Here is a 19,043-nt window from a genome sequence, read left to right on the forward strand (position 1 = left end):
CTAACAAAGAGAACTGACCAGTTTCTGTGATCTCTTTTCCTCTGGCTCACCAGTTGTTAATCCTGAGACTTTCTCAGTCAGAAGCCAGGCACCAGACCATCTGATTTTCAGAAAGTCAGCAACTCTCACCTCAAGCAGGGCACATCAAGGGCTTTTAAAAAGATGTCTCTTAACAAATCCTCTCCCATTTCCGCACACTGTGACTCACCCATCCATTACCTTGGTGTAGGTAAGAATTTTAAGAGTTGTCCAACTGGTTTTAAATAATCTTCCTTGAAAACTGGCATCTTTTGACATAGCTCTTTGGAAAAAACCTCAGCTTTGAATCTTGATGCCTCAGTTAAAACTTCTGATCTAATCACCTGATGAATTTATTTCATAATTAATCTTTTGCCATTGAAAATTTCATATCATTTAGTGGTGAAAATAGAGTCATTTCTCCACAATATCTGACAATTAAATCTTCTGCTTGGATTTATTTAATATAAATTATTTTTCCCATTTAGCTCTCCAATTTTAACTAAACATGTTTTTCTTTTGGCCTGTTCTATAAGATACACATCAATTTTTTTTTAGTGTAGAAACATAACTATTTACTGGAAATGTTTATTTAATTATGTTTATCACTGGAAATGCTTGTCCTTTCTTTCATTTTGAAATTATTTCCACATATTGTATTTTTATAGCGACAGATCCATTTTTGGTCTCTTCTTTCTTTCTTAATCAACATTTATTAATGTCTTACTATTATTTTCTATTACATTCTACTATGTAGTAAGTTGGGATATTCTACTTTTCTTTTTGAAACAACTGTACAATGAGTTCTGGATTTTCATTGAATTGAAGTTGTGATTAGAAGGACATTAAAATATAAATTGAGTTGGGAAGAATTATAATGGGAATGACAAATTAAAACAAACATTAGTAGCTCCACAGTACAGCACTTGCCTAGCATGCACAAAGAACTGGGTTCAATCCCCAGTGCCACATTAACAAAATAACAACAACAACAACAACAAAAACCCCAGCAACAACAATAAAACTCATTAATAGTGTCTACAATGGGCCCAGCACTGTTCCACGTGCTTTTCAAATATTAACTCATTTACTTCTCAAAACAACTATGGTGGATTTAATTATCAGCTCCAATTCTTCACCACTTCCTGCATCCACAGATTTGATATGGACACATCCTAGTAGAAATTTATTCTCTACCCTTGGTTTTGGGCTTAGTCATATAATTTGCTTTGCTTAATGGAATGTAAGCAGATGAACTGAGTCTTGCCATAAACTTCCTCAGTTAGGATTTTTTTCTTTTGGGCTCCAACCATTGCAAAGAACAATGTGTCTATCTCGCTGTTTCCAGGAGGACATGGGAAACACTTGGAGCAGAGCTGACCCAATGCTCAGATTTATAAGAACAAAACTGTCATTGCTTTAAAGCACTGAGTTTTGGGATAGTTTTTTAAATAGCATTAATTGGCAATAGCTAACTAATGTGCCACACCATAAACTAGGTATTATTATTACCCCTATTTTGCAGAGGAAAAAAATGAGGCAAATAGTCATTAAGTGATTTATTAGCTAGCAAGTAGACAGCATGGTTCTCACTACTTCTAACAATCTTTATAATATTTAGCCCTGGATTTTGAAAAAATAGTTTAATCAAACACATTTTGATTCCATTTTCTTTATCTCCCACTATCAATGCATGCATTTCTTTATAAAGTCTCTACATATAGCTTATTTAGGTTTTCTAACATTTATATTTGACAATTATTAGTTCTATTTTTATAGATTATGGGATAATAACCCTACTTTTCAACCTTGCCTCATTTGTCCAATGTTCAACAGTTTAGAGCTCTAATTTTTTTTAAAAGAGAGAATGAGAGAATTTTTTTAATATTTATTTTTTAGTTTTCAGTGGACACAACATCTTTGTTGGTATGTGGTGCTGAGGATCGAACCCGGGCCACACGCATGCCAGGCGAGTGCGCTACCGCTTGAGCCACATCCCCAGCCCCATAGAGATCTATTTTTATCAATGTTTGTAACTCACAGATAATAACTGCCCATGGGAAGTATTAGTTTATTAGGAAAAACTAATGATTGTGTCAGTTAACTAAGGGATTATAATGGGTAATCAAATTCAAAAATTGATAGTCTAAACAGAAAATTGCTATATAAATAATAATATAGAATTTAATTTACAATTTAAGCAATAGGAACCGATTTTTTAAATTATAGAAATTATCGGCTTTCCTCATTATAAAAATATTCTTTAAAATTTAACTTTCAGATAAAGATTTTTGTTGAATATAAGAAAGGGCTCTTCGACAGTTCAAATTTTCTGAGTTTCTAATATCAAAAAACTTGCTATTTTGGTTGCTATAGATAGACATGATAGAAACTTTAGTTTCTCCCACATTATCCTTTTCTTTATAAATTACTTGTTTGTATCCAACAGAAACTTCCTCCCAATATGAAAGCAACCAAAATCTAACAATTACTAAATCATTCTACTTGGTCTGATTAAAAAAACTTGTGTTGCCTGTGATTATTTAATAGCTCAAAGCAGCTTGAGTGCCATAACTCCTTAAAGAGTTTAGTAACAGGGAGTCTGTCAGGATGATCTCATTAGGACCAATATCCATTTGAGACTATTTGTGAATTAAGCTAAACGTGGTGACACTCCTTCACTTTTAAATATTTAATGTACTTATAAACCTAATCAAGAAGTAGCTGGATTTTAAATATTTTAATAGTTATAAATCTTTGAGTGATTTCTCTCTTTTTAAAAAAACCTATATTTAAAAATCTACTGTATCTCCTAAGTGTCTGTGACCTGTTAGTTGAAAATAAATACCTCCAGAAGAAAGGGAATTAGTGTAGCAGGCATGATGTCATATAGTAGGCCTCCCTTCAAAAAAGTTTTTTAGGTATATACAATTTGTAAGCAAAAGCAATTCTGCCCATTTATACTGGAGGATTGCGGGAAATGTAATTTTTATGGTGAGATTTAATATGGATGTTTCAAAGAACGATTATTGAATTATGCATTTTACTGCCAGTTTCTACCTTTCTTAGCTTCTCATTCTCCTTACACTCATCTTCCAACCCTGGGCACCAAGTATCCTTGGTCTGTCCCTGGGGGTGCCCCAGGCTACCACATGGTGCCTTTATTCAGATTGTGTCTTTCTGGTGTTGACCATCTCGAAATTTACCCTTCTCTTTTGCTTTTATATTACCTAATCAAACAAGGTCCCGGTTTTGGGTCCCTTACTCTTTCAGGCCCTTAATTGATTCATTCTTTTAAAATTTAATGAATTCTACTCTGTAGTCATATAACACGATCAAAGTATAGTTCTTTAACCCAGGGAATATATTGCTATGCAAATTTTATATATTATGGTCATTCTGTGATTTTTAGCCTTTATTCCTTCAAATCTCTCCTTTAAGTGCCCTGCAATTTCCTCTCTTATCATTATGTCTTGTGGCAATAACATTTTTAAAAAGTCAATAGATTCAGTTCTCTTAGAGTAAAATTACAACTCTTCAAACTCTGATGGATTGAAGCAGTCCATTTCTTACTTACTTATCAGAAACAGGCAGTAAAATGCATAAGTGAATAATATTTCTTTGAAACATCCATGTTAAATCTCACCATAAAAATGACATTTCCTGCAACACTCCAGTATGCCTAACAGAATTGCTTTAGCTTACAAATTACAAATATATACTGGAAAAAAAATTTTTTTTGAAGGGAGACCCCGTAAGACATCATGCCATTTCCCTGTAGGTTCATCCTAGATATATCACTAAAATATTTTATCATGTTATATCCTATGTCCATAAGACATCATTACTTCTAACATCCCTAGAATCAAGTTCCAGCTCTTTATACCTTTACACAGCCCCTCCATATCTGGTATTACTTGAACTTCCTAACATCATTTTCCATACTCCTCCAATCCAATCATGTCTTCAGTCAGCTGTTCTCTTCATTTATTTTACCAAAAATGCACTTTTTTTTAACTTCACCTCCTTCCCAAATGTCAATCCATACATTAGGGGTGTGTTTTGCAATGTGTACATATTCACGCTGAAATAAACCCAAGATAGAATTCTGTGAGAGAAGCTGATGCTAGAACACCAAAATACTTATTCTAAAATCAGAAAAAAATTATCAAGTTGTAAAGGTACTTGAATTTGAGAGACCAGTATGGTAAAACCAGTGTGTAGAGTGCATGAAACTCAGTTCTATAAAGAGAAATGAAAATTTAGGTCCTTAAAATACATATACACACACATACAATAAAGCACAGGGCATTCAACAGCCTCCAATTTCATTCTCTGTTTTCTCAAGGGATGTTAAAATAAGCCTGACCTACAGTAAGTAGGGCCTGCAGTTGACCTCGATTTTCCTCTGAGTCACATTTTATTTGTTCTACCATGGCATGACCCTTCTTGTTTCTTGGCTCTTTTACTTGATAAATAGTTCTTAAGTCTCATTTAGTATTAGTCTTGTTTACTCCAGAAATGGCTTCTTCTATCTCAAGTTTTGCTCTTACATCCTGAGTGAGGATGGAGGGTCTGCACGCCTCATGTGAGGATAGAGTCCCCCATTAGTAGGAAAAGTATCTTTTAAAAAGTAGGGGCTTCAAAGTCAGGAAGATTTCTGTCCAAATTTTCTGCAAAAAGTAGATAACAAAGTAACATTCCCTCTGTGGAAAGGTCACTTCCCTGAACTACCTCACCCACTAACCACACCCAGCCTAAGTCAGCTTTCTTTGTTTTAAAATTTCTTTGAATTTTGTTCTATTTCTCTAGAACACTTATCTCATGCGTAACTATTGGTGTTTTGGGGGTGATAAGTTGATCAGTATATTTCTTCCCTACCATGATGTAGTTTCCATCAAGAGCTGAGTTGTGTCTGGTTTAGTTCACTGTTGTTTCCAGTCTCTAGCATTGGCCCAGCTCCTCAAATACTGTTGAATGGAAGAATAGTCCCTAAGGTTGATGGAGAAGAAAAAGATATATATATCTGTATATAGAGTGCTATGGTTAGCACCTGGTAAATATTCAGTAAATAGTAACTTTATTTTTTGTTCTTGCTGGAAATCTAAACTGGAAATATATTTCTTGCACAGAAGAAATGGATCTTTCTTGCACTATGTCACTTGTTAATGTGTTAGTGAACTCTTCATTGCTGTGACCAAAATACCTAACATAAACAAAGAGGTAAAGATTTTTTTTTGGCTAGTGGTTTCAATCCATGCTGGCTCCATTAGAATGGACCTGAGGCAAGGCAGAACATCATGGTGGAAGAGTATGACAGGGGAAAGATACTTTATCTCCTAGAAATAGGGGAGAGAGAGAAAGACAGACACAGGGGCCTAGGACATGATACAGTCCCCAAGGACCAACTCCCTCCAGTTAGGTTCTACCTCCTACCATCTCTACCACCTCCTAATTGTCCATTCAGATCATAAATTCATCATCAGATTAATTCTTTGAACATTGTTGCTTTGGGTACCAATCACCTGCAAACACTTGAGTCCTACTCCTCAGTACTTTTCAATCCCCTAATACTTATCACTCTCATTACATATTTGGGAATTTAAACTCAGAATTACTAAACATTTCCAAACATGTCTTCTAAAACTAGCATCTCTTCCCAGACCTTGGAATGGCTTCCGAAAAAAAAGCCAAGACTAGCAGAAGGCCTAGAGAATGTTAGCAAAATTAACTTCATGGAGCATCATTGTGTCTTCCAAAGGTAAGTTTCCATTTTATGAAGTTTTGCTATTATAAAGGTCTCAGGAAGAACTTTAATAGAAAAGAATTTAAACTAAATGGCTAAATGAAACCTAGATTTATGCTTTAGTCAATTGAAAGAATCTAACATGAGGCAGGCCCATGGTAGGTGTTCAATAAATAACCATTGAAAAAATTGTGTGTGTGTGGGGGGCATATCTTGGTAACGGTCGGCATTGATTACCTCTTCTATAAAAGAGATACCATAAATCAGTTTCCTGACTTTAATCTTAAAAACTCTATGACTCTAGTAAAAGCAGGACTATCTTCTCAAGGAAGGCAAGCTTTGGTGTTGAGAGAGAGAGAGAGAGAGAGAGAGAGAGAGAGAGAGAGAGAGAGAAAGTAAGAAAGGAAAAAAGAAAACATTTGAAGATCCCCAAATTTCTGCACAGAAAGCTCTGACTTCTTGACTGCAGGAGTGCAGACTGGCCTCGTGGTTCTTGAGGGTGAAACGTTAACTCCTCTTACTCTCCAGGGTTCTTGGCTGGAGATACCCTGCGGGTTAAGTTTGGAGCAAGGAAAAGAGGAGCGGGCAGTTTTAATATTTCACTTAGGAAGAAACTAATGAGTAAGTCAGGCTGTAAAGACCAGCTATTGGAGGAGAAATTCAACTTCAAAAGTTGCAGTTTGTGAGTGTTAAAAAGGGGGCGGGGCGGGGGGAGGTGGGGAGAACAGGAAAAGAAATAATGGAGGGGGGGTGGGGAGAGGTTGCAGGGGTGACAGGGGAGAAAGGGACTGGTCAAAGAAACCCTGAAGTGAAAATAGGAAAAGAATATGCTTTGCAATTTGCTGATTCTCCTGCTCTTCCTCTCTCACTCCCTCCAGAAGTCAGAAAAGTTTTGAAGGCGAGAAAGCTCTTCATTCAACAGACTCCCTAAGAGAAGCGCCTGCTTCATCCTTCCCGACTCCCGCCGAGTCCTTCCCCTTTTCCGGGAGATGGAGCGCAGCAGGCGACCCTCTTGAGAAGCAGCAGCCCTGGCTACCCTCGGAGTCCCTTAAGACTCGGGCAGCACGCAGGTCTCCCGCTAGTAAAGCCTTCCTTCTTTCGTCCATTCTCCTGGAAAAGAAAAAGGAAAGACTGAGCCTCTAAACCGGCCCTTCCCCTTCCCCCTCTTCCTGAGGGACCTAAGGCAGAAAGCACTATTCTGTGATTCACTGGCGAGAAAAGAGGGAGGAGGCAAAAGAACTTCCGAGAGTCCAAACTAAGTAAGTTAGCCCAGAAAACGCCAGCAGGGTGTAGCGCCTCCGCTGGATGCACCAGCCCGCGGAGAACTGGTGGGCCCGGTGGAGAGGGGCGGCAGGGCCGGACCCTGCCTCGCTCCGCACGCGCTCCTGCACCGGGGAGACGGAATCGGCCCCCAAGATCCTGCAAAGAAGTGGGCGGTTAGCGGCAGAGGGTAATCAGGGAACGGCTTTTTTTTCTCACTTCGCCGCCTGGTGAGTGTTGGGAAGATTGGCAAACGCCTAGGAGAATCGGGAAAGATACAGAGCCCTGGGAAAGGAGCCGGTTCGCTCCGGGCAGTTCCTCTTTGCAAGACGCAGCTGCTCCACTCTGCAGTGCTTTCCAGGTGTTGGGACCCCTGGACGTACCGCCAACCTCATCACCCTCTGTGCGTGTGCAGCCTAGGACAGCCTGGTCCCCCAACGTGGCCCTGTTCAGTGTGATTATCAATTCCTTATTTGTTTACTTTTGGCTTCTGAGAACTTTTGAGCGGAAATAGTAACTTTTCTTGTGGAAGCTACTCTAGGGAGAGAGGAAAAGGAAAAAGTGAAATCTGATGGAGAAGAGTGTCCCCCCCGCCCCCCAAAGATTCTGGATGTCCTGATAAACCAGCCCTAATAGAAGATTAAAGTTGTGGGAAGGAGTGACAGCCGAGAAGAGCAGAGGATTACTTGCCAGGTGGAGACCCTTCGCCGTCTATTGGGTCTCCCCTTCTGCGTGCATGTGTGCGCCAGCGGCGGCGCGCGGTGCGGGGTTTTGCGCGTGGAGTCTCAGCTTGGAGCCGACTGAATGGCCCCCAGGGGCCGCGCGGAGCTGCCGCCTCCGCCGCCTCCGCCGCCTCCACCGCCTCCACCGCCTGCGCCTCAACAGGTCTGGCTCTGGCCTGGAAAGATGCTAGCTATGGGTGCTCTGGCAGGCTTCTGGGTCCTCAGCCTCCTCACCTATGGTTACCTGTCCTGGGGCCAGGGTTTAGAGGATGAGGAAGAAGGGTCCCTGCGAGTTCAAGCTGGAGAAAGACCCGAGCCCAGCACAACTGCCACCTCTCAGCCCCATCTCATTTTCATCCTGGCGGATGATCAGGGATTTAGAGATGTGGGTTACCATGGATCTGAGATAAAGACACCCACTCTTGACAAGCTCGCAGCTGAAGGAGTTAAACTGGAGAATTATTACGTCCAGCCCATTTGCACGCCATCCAGGAGTCAGTTCATTACTGGAAAGTAAGTATTATTCTTATATGTACTTCTTGGAGAAATCTTAAGCATTTAATTAAGATCCAGCTCTTAATTTAAGAAAGTAACAGAGTATGGGGAACAACTGAATGGATGAATGAATGAATGAATGATGTATGGTGTTGGGCTATGGCATTAAAATTGATGCCCTGTTAATGAATCTTGGTCATCTAGTCAGTAGTCATCTCGTTTTCCTTAGGACAGAGCCAGCTGGGAGCTTTTGAATGAGGTCAGGACTGTAACACTCCTCCACCAACCAGAGAACTCCAGAAACATTACCAATTCCGAACCTATTCTGACTTTAAAGCATGCTCAGTTTTGCTTTCAGGTGTCACAATAGAATTCACACTGGTTTTCAGTGATAAGAAGGACCGACCAAAATTTTTCTGTAATTCTTGCTTTGTTCTTAAATCTAGAATTGAATGATGAAAGCCGCAGGTCACTTCAAAGACAAAAGAGGTCACAAAAAAATAGATGAAGGTAATGTAAAATCTGATCATTGTGTGTAGGACTCTGGTTGGGTCTTTGATGGTTATTTTTTTTTCTCTTGTGGCGTCATTATGAGGCCATATTTAATGCCAAGGCAGTTTTCAAAATGCAAAGAAGTTCAATGGTCTGCTCAACAGGAGTGGGACTTCTGAAGTTTTCTGCTGCTCCTCACAGGACTGAAAATTTTCTGAGTAATGGCACTTAGATTATTTGGATGTTTAAGTGTTCTTAATATTGCCATCATTTTCCTATTCAAATCTTCCACTTAGGGTTTTCACACATTTTTATTTTTTACTCTATCCTATCAGAATATGGGTTACTGTAACCTATTTCATTGCACCAATTCAGCTTGGAATGAAGAGAAAGCAGGAGAGCTAGCAATCAAACTACTCCTGGATAGAGGTAGAAAAGAAGGCTTAAGAGTTCACTCTATGGGCCTTGTGATTTCCGTTGCAAGACAGGGAACCCTTGCTTCAGTGAAGTTGTTCTTGGAATTGGATCCTATAGGAGTAGCCAGTATCCATTGGAAAAATAAAGACTACAGTATTTTGTAGGAATCTCTGTCTTGCAAAGACTTTTGCTTACAGCATAATTTCCACTACTTAGCAAACTGTCAAAACTTAGCATTACTGCCAGAAAAACAACAAAAAAAGACACCCTTAGGAGTCTCATTGTATGTACTTCAGAATCAACTTAAAGGTTAATTACACAGCATAAAGTCAAGGGCATTTGATATTTACAATGGAAAAGATTGTTGGCTAGAAAACAACAAGTCCATCTGGTGGCCTGGAGGTCAAGTTCTTCACATATAATATCAACCACACTTATATATGGCTCATGAAATAATGTGTCATATAGCCTCACTAGAGCTCTTCTAATTTGTAAAACCAAAATTTGTGCAGATAGCCAATAATACTTGAAAAATATGTAATTGAATTATATGAGTATATTTTTCACAACAAAGTACATGTTCAGAGCTTTTCACCAAACAAGAAAATTTAGTTCTTAAATTTCTTGCACTGATAACATATTGAGGTTTTATCTTTTGATCTTCATATTTACTTAAGATGAAACAGAAATTAAGCTGGAAATAATTCCTAATTTTTCTCTTTGGTCAAAGGTTGACTCTTCTATACTTTCAATGCAATCAAACATTTAATGAGAAGATTTCTTTCCATATTAAAACTGTCTATTGAGTGCAACAAGTTATATTACTGTTCTCTAGACAGAAAGTTCAGATATCTTGAGTTACTTGATTTAAATTTCTATTTGAATTAACAGTTGAAGACATTTCACTTCTAGTTTTCCTTTTAAACAAATTGCTGGAACTTTCCTTTAAATGAACACAGATGTAAAAAAGAAAGTGGTTATAGAAACCTAGCTCCAGGCTTAATAGTAATACTACAGGGCCCAGAGAATACGGTCATTTAACCTCTCTATGAGCACATGTCTAGCCTTTCTGGATCCTCTAAAGTAAAAAAGGAAGCAATAAAATCCCAAATGGATTGAATTATTTTAAAGGGAAAAATAGGTTATGTGAAATGTGAGAGTATTCAGATATCTTCACATGATAAAAGAAGAGTTGAAATGATGGAAGCTGAATTTACTTTTAACACAATTTAACAAAACAGCCCTCCCTTAATATTTTGCTAAGTTCAAAATGTAAAAAAAAAACAAAACCTTTTTTCTGCTGTACAAACCCGTAACAAATTCCAGATTCTTTTAAAAATTTGCCATACCAGTCTGGCAATATTGACTATCAGTAAGCATCAACTGTGTTCAGACCCCTGTATTAGAGCTGTGAGGAGCAAATAAGGAGCAAGCCCTGATCTCTAGATGGTAATCCTCAAATTTGAGTGAGTAAAAAAATCATCAAAATGCTAGTTAAAATACAGATCTCTGCACTTGATCAGTGATTCAGCTTCAATAGGTCTAGGACTGAATCCAGAAATCAGCAGTAATTTAATGAGCACGTCAAGTTATCTTAATGATAATACTCTGATAATAAATTTAAGAGTCTTGGTATTACATGGTGGCATCTACTGATCACTCACTGTGTTCTGGGATAATGTATTTTAAGTACATTATCTCATTTAATCTTATGATAACTCTGTGGTGGTGGTTTTGACTATCACTCCCATTTTATATAGATGTGACAACAGATCCAAGAGGGGTAGTGATGTAGAGGTTCTGGTAACTGGACTTTGAGAAACAGAACTCTAGGTGTTGAAAGTTGGCCTGGTGAGACAAAAGGTTGAATGGGAAAGTGGCTGTGTGTGGGGGGTTTATTTCAAAGTAATTTTCTTCTTTTAAAGTGTTACAAATAACAACATGGAGAAATGGCAGCATTTCTTCTTAAAAGAGAACACAATGAAAGCTTCAGAGTTAAAAATTTTGCAAAATTTAGACATGTGTTTATTGAAGAATACAGAATAGGAGATAGGCAATATGAACTACATTCATATCTTTAACAACAAGTTTGTGATTTTTCTATTCTGTTATTTACTTATTGCGATTGAAATGCCCTGATGATTATTTTAAAAAATTCAAAGGTAACTCAAACAGTATGCTTTTGTAACAGGATAACTTGATAAATTCATTTCACTTAAAATATACCCACCCCCATCCAACTGCTGCCATTTGCCAAGGTTAATCACTCTCTTGACTTCTAACACCTTAGATTAATTTTGTCTATTTTTGAACTTCATATGAATGGAATTACAGTGATAAATATATGGCTTCTTATGTCTGGCTTCTTTTAATATAATATTTATAAAAGTTTTCCACAGTTGTTGTCAATGGATACAATTTGTTCATTTTCAGCATTAGATAGTGTGCCTTTGTATAAGTATACTAAAGTTTATCCATTCTACTGTTTATAGATAAATTTGAGTATTTTCCAGTGTTGGGCTATTATGAATAGTACTGCCATAAACATACTTCTGTGTGGTTTCTGGTAAATATATGTATGCATTTCTCTTGAATACCTATCCAGAAGTGGCATTGCTGTACATCACTGAATGTACATGTTCAGTTTTTGTAGATATTACCTAATAGTTTCCAAAGTGATGCTCCAATTTACATGTCTCTAGCAATTGTATGGGGAGTTCCATTTGCTTTACATCTTTGCCATTACTTGGTATTGTCTTTTTTCATTTTAGTCTTTCTGGATCATTTTGTATTGGTAGTCCATACTGGTTTAAATTTCCCCTTTTCTGATAACTAAAGAAATTGTGTGTCTTCATATATTTTTATGGGCCATTAGGATATCCCTTTTAAGAAGTATTCATTTAAGTCTTTAGCCTGTTTTCCCTTTATGTGATTGTTTTCTCCTTACAGATTTGTGGTAATTCTATTCTATTCTATTCCTTTGTTAGATATTTATATTGCAAATATATTGGGATAATGTGTTTTAAGTACATTATCTCATTTAATCTTATGATAACTCTGTGGTGGTGGTTTTAACTATTACTCCCATTTTATATAGATGTGACAACAGATCCAAGAGGGGTATTGATGTAGAGGTTCTGGTGACTGGACTTTGAAAGTACAGAATAGGAGATTGACACTCTGGCCTGCTTATTCACTCTCAATGTTTTTTTGTTTGCTTTTGTGAATAAGTTTAAATTTTATCATAACACATTTACATTCTTTTTTTTTTTACATCCTTCTTGAGATATTCTTGCCTAACTCATGATCACAATGGGTTTTTTCTCTGAAAAGCCTTATTGCTTTATTTTTATATCTACATCTTCAATTCATTTGTAATTAATTTCAGTATAGTGTAAATCAGAGTTCAAGATGATTTTTTCCACACGTATAGTCTAGCCCGCAGTTAATTAAAATCTAGTCTGTACTGCACTGCCACCTTCTTCATAAAACAGATGTGCACATTTGGTCTGTTTTTGAACCTTATTTTGTCCATGGTCTGTCTTTGTGCCCATATGCCATTCTCTTAACTACTGTAGCTTTATTTTATATGTATATAATCTATGTCTTTCTGTGTCTTCCTGTTCATTCTTCAAAATTGCCCTTGTTATTCTTTACCAATTCATTTATTTTAATAGGAAAGAAGGAGAATGGATGTACAGATACAAATAGGTCAGAAAAATTCAGTTTTGGAAATATGTAGTCTTTATGGATTATTTTGCTAAGTAATATAACAAGTGATGTCATCAGCTGAGAAAATCTAGAGATTTACATAGAGAATTATAAAGTATTCTTCTAGGAGAGTAAGCAAATTGAGTAGGGCAATGTATGAAAAATGCTGGGCACTAATGAAAGATCACTTGAGATCTGGGGTCATAAATTTTTGCAGAGCCCAGCCATCATTTGTTTGCTTTTCTACCATCATGCTTAGTTGCTTTAGTGCAGAGGCAGTGAAGGTGAAGGGGAGGATTGAACTCTATTTGGGGATCTCCCAAATGAATAGAGGGGTGGATCATGGACTCTGAATGTAGCAAGGAGGAGAGGAAATCTCTGGGGAATTTATGTTCTCTAAAAAAGTGCTGGGGTAAATGGATTGCCTGTTCTGAAGCAGGTGAAGTCAGACACTGCAGTAAATTTTGAAAGCTGGAAAGATAGGTTATAGTGTTTGGGAAATTGTATACTCGGGACCAAAATTTTGTAAGCAGTGCAGTTTGTTTTATTTTTTAATGATGTGGGAATGAGTGCTAAAGTGACATGGAGGAAAACATCTTTGGAAGTGAAAAATGAAAGATATTATAAATTGGATGGATAATTCCCATGAATATCTAAGTCATTGATAATTAGCGGTAAAGTCATGGTGCAAAGTACAGTAAGCCCATTTGGGGGATCAGGAAAGAGACCTGAGATTAGTTAAAGAATTCTAACAGGAACAAGAGTGAGTCTATCTATAGTCCCTTGCCTTGTTTTTCAAAGGAGTTGAGCTTATAAAGGGAATCAGAAGCCCAAATTGTCTAGAAGCATCAGTGAGAGAATTATAAGAACTCCTACCCCTTCTCCAGGTTCTGTGATAGTTGGATGCATGTAAAAGCTCAGTCCCAAGTTGAGGGTATAGCCAGCAATCAATCAGAGCAAAAAGGTAGAAAATGTCCACAAAAGAGATAAGGGCAAAGGATACTTTCTAAATAACAGACTTTCAATAACAGGGCTTGTTGGAGAGGGCTAGGAGTTCATATAGAGAGGGGTTGAATCAGAGTAGAGGACGAAGAGACATATAGAGTTCAGGCTCTGAGTGAAAGCTGATATGTTGGGAAGATTAGAGTTATGGTAAAGACTTAAGTAAATGGGGCTGAAAGGTACAGTGAGATGTTTTTCTAGCTCTCTTAAGAAATAGTAAGGGTCTGGTTTTAATTATAGCTTTTCTCTGGAGCTTGAGCTGGGCCTCCTAACTGTCCATCACCAACTATTGCCGCCACAAAACTACAGTCAGGCATGTAACCAGAAGAGCCAGGGGCCTACTTTGGCCCTGGGCGATCTGTAGACCTGTGTACACCTGTCTAGACTGCAGGGGGCTTCAATGACAGAAGTATGAGTCTTCCAGGGGTTTACCAAGGACTGCCTTAAGATGCTAAATTTTCAGTTTACCATTGTGCTGGTGTTAGAAACTCTGAAAAAGTAACTGAATTCTTTTAGTCATTCTTACAGGAGAGAGTCGAGAGGCAGCTTAGGGGAATAGGGTTCAGGTAGTTCATTTTATGGGTTTCCTGTCAGCTTGTATTGTCAATGCCAAGGTCATGGATGCTTCCTTATCCATACAGTTTACTGAAGACCTTGTTTTAAGTAGTATTCTAAAACAGAGAGTAATCAATGAATGCCTACTAAGAAATCACTCATTACCTTTATAAACAGCTGATACTGAAACTTTTTTAAAAATTAAATACTTATGGTTAGGACTTCAGAAGAAATACAGATTTCCTTCAAGTCTTACTTTGACTTTTGAAAATGAATATAGCAGGTGGAGAGAGTGCCTCTCGTGCATTTCATAAAGAGTAGCTCAACGATCAGGGCCATGCTACAGGAGCTGCCAATTCCTATCTGACCCTGTAGTTGTTCTGATAGAATCATGGTCAAGTAAGGTATTGGCTCACCCTGATGATCAAAGCCCCCAGTTTTAAGAGAATCTTTTCTAAAAAGACACCCTTTGAAGTGAATCCCTGTTCAGGTAATACTGTTGAGTTTCCTGATTAGATATTCTGAAAGGTGGAGATTTATCCAGGTGCAGAGGGCTCAGAATATCTAGTTTCATCCATTGACCTTTCTCAGAGATCAAAGATGGGAGCTCTGAAGGACTGGGAGCTCCCGTTTTTAATGTGGGCTCAGTATGAAAGCTGCTTTTATTTTAAAGTTCAGTTTCATTCCATTTTTTTTTCCTGTAGTAATATTCTAGAATTAATTTTGAATTAGTCTTTCTCTGTACTTCATTCTGATCTAATTAGACATGTACTTTTTATCATTCTAAACATTAAATATTCCCAGTAGTGTTACCTACTGATGGAAGCATCTATTTCTCTTATGTGCTCTATTTTGAAAAAGACTTTCTGCCTCCCATCTTTTACTCCCTCTCTTCTAATTCACCCAACTCATCTGCATTGCTAAGACATGATTCTCATTACATTACTACCCTCAGCAAATATTCCTCTGGTTCCCCACTAACTACCAAAGAATAAGAAAAGAAATGAACTTTTACTGAGGGCCTTCCTGTGCCACTTGTTTTTCAGACATCCTGTCATTTGATCTTCACATCTGCCCTGAAGGCAAAATAATTTTATTATTTTGAGAAATATTAATAAAATATTTAACAAATGTCCTCGTTTTATGGATGGCATATAAAAAATTTAGAGGATTGTATAAATAGGTCATATCACAGAGCTTCTAAGCCACAGAGCAAATGTTTGAACCTAAACTTGTGTGACTTCAACAAAACCCTCATTGTTTCTGTCACCCCATTCCACCTTCTACAAAATTGCAAGCTCCCTAGTCTAGTCTTCAAACAAAAATATTAGTCTCTATACCTTCAAACTCTCTGCTCCAGAGAATTGCATGGTTTAGTTTCTCCGGCAAATCTGATACCCTCTTCTTTTGCCGTCTCTGCTCCATGGGATTCATACCCTTCTCTTTGCCCAAATGCTAACCACTCATTAAGACTCAGCTAAAAACCCACATTCCCCATACAGCTTTCCACGTTTCCTTAGCCAGAAATAATTTATCTCAACGATGACCTTTTATACTTCTTTCTAGAACTGTCTTATTAGCCATGATTTTCCACTCTTTCACAGCTGTTACTGAAACTTTTAGCTCCTTTCCTGGTCCCCTGAGAAGAGTAGCTGATTTATAATCTCCATAAATCTCACAGCACCCAGTCCAGTGATTTGTACTAATAGGCACTAAGCAAATGTGTGAAGACTGAACAAATGAATAGATGAGTAACAAGTATTTATTTCCCTCTGACAGGCAACATGATTGAACAGAAATAGCATAGTGAGAAAAATCGAGTCAGAGGGCTGATTCGACTAACAAGCTCCTGACTGTGACCTTGAATAAGTTATTTAATTTTTCTGAGCCCCATTGTTTTCATCTGTAAAATACGAAAATGGATGTCATTTACCTTTCCAACCTCAGAAGTTATTTCACTAACCAAATGAGGTAATGTGAAAGGAATTTGAGAACTTACATATTATGTAATTTTTAAGTAAAAATTATTTTAAACTTAAATTTATGTCTCCATGAATTTTAATCATGTAAACCATAGAAGAACTGGTTATTTATTCTTTTTAAAATATTTCTGTGAGCATATTCAGCTTTCTGTCTTTTCCAATTTCACTGTAAGTTTAAAAATTAAAATTAAACCATCTATTTTAATTTTAGTATAATTTATGAACTATAGGAACTTCATGATTTCGCTCATTAAAATGTTCAGGAAGGTGCTGAGGAGTGGATTTTCTTAAGTTTCTGCACTTTCAGATCATTGTAGTTGTTACTTGTCATGCTTGGCAGAACCTGCTGGAACCCCGCTAAGCCTGTGACAGGCGAGAGCAGCTGTGTACTTCAACAGTGATGTTAAAAGTCTAACACTAAATGAAAAGATTTGCAAACAGGGTAATGGAAAAAACAGTAATTACTTAACATCCCTCAACAATACTTCTAAAACATTTTACTGAAGAGCGTCGATATATCTTATTCAGTTTTGAATGTCAGCTCCCCCAGTAACTACCACCCCACAGGTACACAGAAAATAATTTTTGAATGAATACACTGTGTTCTAGGCTTCAGGACCTTGTGTGTTCTGAGATCATTAATTATTTCAATAGCCTCCTACATTATTACAGTGCCTGAAGCTTCTGATTCTTACTCCACAATAGGACCTGAGTGAAATTTCTATAATACAGTCCAACTCCTGCCACTCCCCTGCTTAAAATTTTTAACAGCTCCTACTTCCTGAAGGTAACTGCCCAATTGCTAAGCATCCCATATAAGGACGTGCAAAATCCAGCCTCTGATAAAGTTATGGTGCAATCTCTCAGTGCTTCCTTGGTTACACTCTTTGGATTATCACTGCCAAGGTACTCCTGCTTTACCATGGGGCTACATCCTTTATTTCCTGTTTCCTTCTGAATAGATTCCTTTGGTAGAATGGTCTTCATTGTCCTCTGGGAAGACACTGCTGCATCCTTTCAGACCTTCCACCACCCTCCTCTCTGCAGTCCTTTTCTGACCATCTTCTCACCCCACACTCTCAAAGTTGAGTACATTTTTTTAGCCTCTTTTGCATATTTCTGTTTCAGTTTTTATAATTGAAATATATTATAATCATTTGCTTATCTCTTTCCTCCCAGTCCCCCACAATTTAGTATACTAAATGATATAAACTCTGTAGAGTCTAATTTTAAAAAACATACAGAAGGAACTATGGTTAAAAGCAAGGAACTTGTGTGACTTGAGTCACATAACTTTATGATTCAAATTCCTGAAAAACAAGTGAGGATGATAATTCTTGTACCTAACTTGTGGAGTTTATTGAGAAGATCAAGTTTGTGTACATCAAGAACTTAGAATAGGGCCAGCTTTGTAGAACCCACATAACCTTAATAATCTTGGTTACCTCCAGGCAGAGAAATTTAAAACTACCCCATTATTAGTCTATGAATATTTATTGATAAATGGACTCTCAAAAAAATAGTCATTAATCACATTGAATCAAGTGAAAATCTCTGAGAAAATCTTAAAATAACTGTTTTAATGATGAATATATTTGAAATTAAGAAATAATTCTTAATTTCAGGAGTTTTCTTAGTTTTATCTACTAGTAATTGCTTTAAAATGTAAAGGAATGTTTTGATTTAAAAATTGTCAACATTTATGTCACCTTTGCTCATCAACCAAGATATGATAATATTTTTGACAGATGTGGATATTGAGATTGGTAACAATTTTTAATAATTGCTCAGATATAATTTTCAACTTTCTCATATTCAGGGAAAGCATATTAGGTGAAAGTTATTCGAGAAGCAGGGGCATGGGATTAAATACCTGGGTCTAAGCAGTATCTCCCCACTTACAGTAAAACTCAAGTTCCTTATGGCTTGTGAGTCTTCTCACCCAATGACAGAAGAGGAACTTCACAGATCATTATTTTCTGGTGTAGTTATCTTAGTAAATAAGATCGGATTGGTAAAAGCCTGGCATGTAATAGATGCTGAATACACTTTAGTTTTAGGTTTAACTGAATTCCTCAGAGGATGTGTTTTGAATAGAAAAACACAAATCATTCCAAAATCTCAACTACTCTTATCATTTTTTCCCACAATGAGTATATGTAGAACCCTAATCAGAAATTATAAGTTTATCTTATATAGATAAGTTTTCTACATCTTTTCATTACTATAATAAGCAGTGGCAGCTAACATAAAGTAAGAGAATTCTTAGAGCTCAAAGAATGTTGCTTATTGTTTTTTCCCTAATTCCTTCATTTTATAACAATGACTTGGAATGTCTCTCCACTAACTGAATAGAATCAATAATAAAATGTCTCTCCCATATCACTAACATCAGATTATCAAACAGCTGGGCCTAATAGGGAGACAATTAAAAAAATAACCATTGTCTCCTTGCTAAAGCAGTACACTGATAAGCCTTCTCTGTAAATCCTTGTCCTCCGGCCTGGTAGAGAGAGTAAAAAAAACAGAGAGGCTGAGAAACTGACTAAACCCTTTTATAGGTACAAGATTGCCCAGTGCCCAAGTAGGCTTGGTAAGCATGTTTGGCAACATTCAGTGCTTAAGAAGGTCCAACCAGCAGGT

General features: G+C 37.2%; 1 protein-coding gene across 1 annotated transcript in view; it reads left to right on the forward strand.

Annotated features, from left to right (window-relative positions):
* The first annotated feature begins 6,605 nt into the window (after positions 1-6,605).
* Arsj (arylsulfatase family member J) overlaps positions 6,606-19,043 on the forward strand; it is a 77,466-nt gene continuing 65,028 nt past the window's right edge. The window contains exon 1 of the mRNA XM_005330111.5: positions 6,606-8,259. Coding sequence (XP_005330168.2) covers positions 7,829-8,259 — 431 coding nt within the window. The 5' untranslated portion in view covers positions 6,606-7,828. The remainder of the gene's footprint in view (positions 8,260-19,043) is intronic.

Source organism: Ictidomys tridecemlineatus, chromosome 9, assembly GCF_052094955.1.
Source record: "Ictidomys tridecemlineatus isolate mIctTri1 chromosome 9, mIctTri1.hap1, whole genome shotgun sequence".
Classification (NCBI taxonomy): Eukaryota; Metazoa; Chordata; class Mammalia; order Rodentia; family Sciuridae; genus Ictidomys; species Ictidomys tridecemlineatus.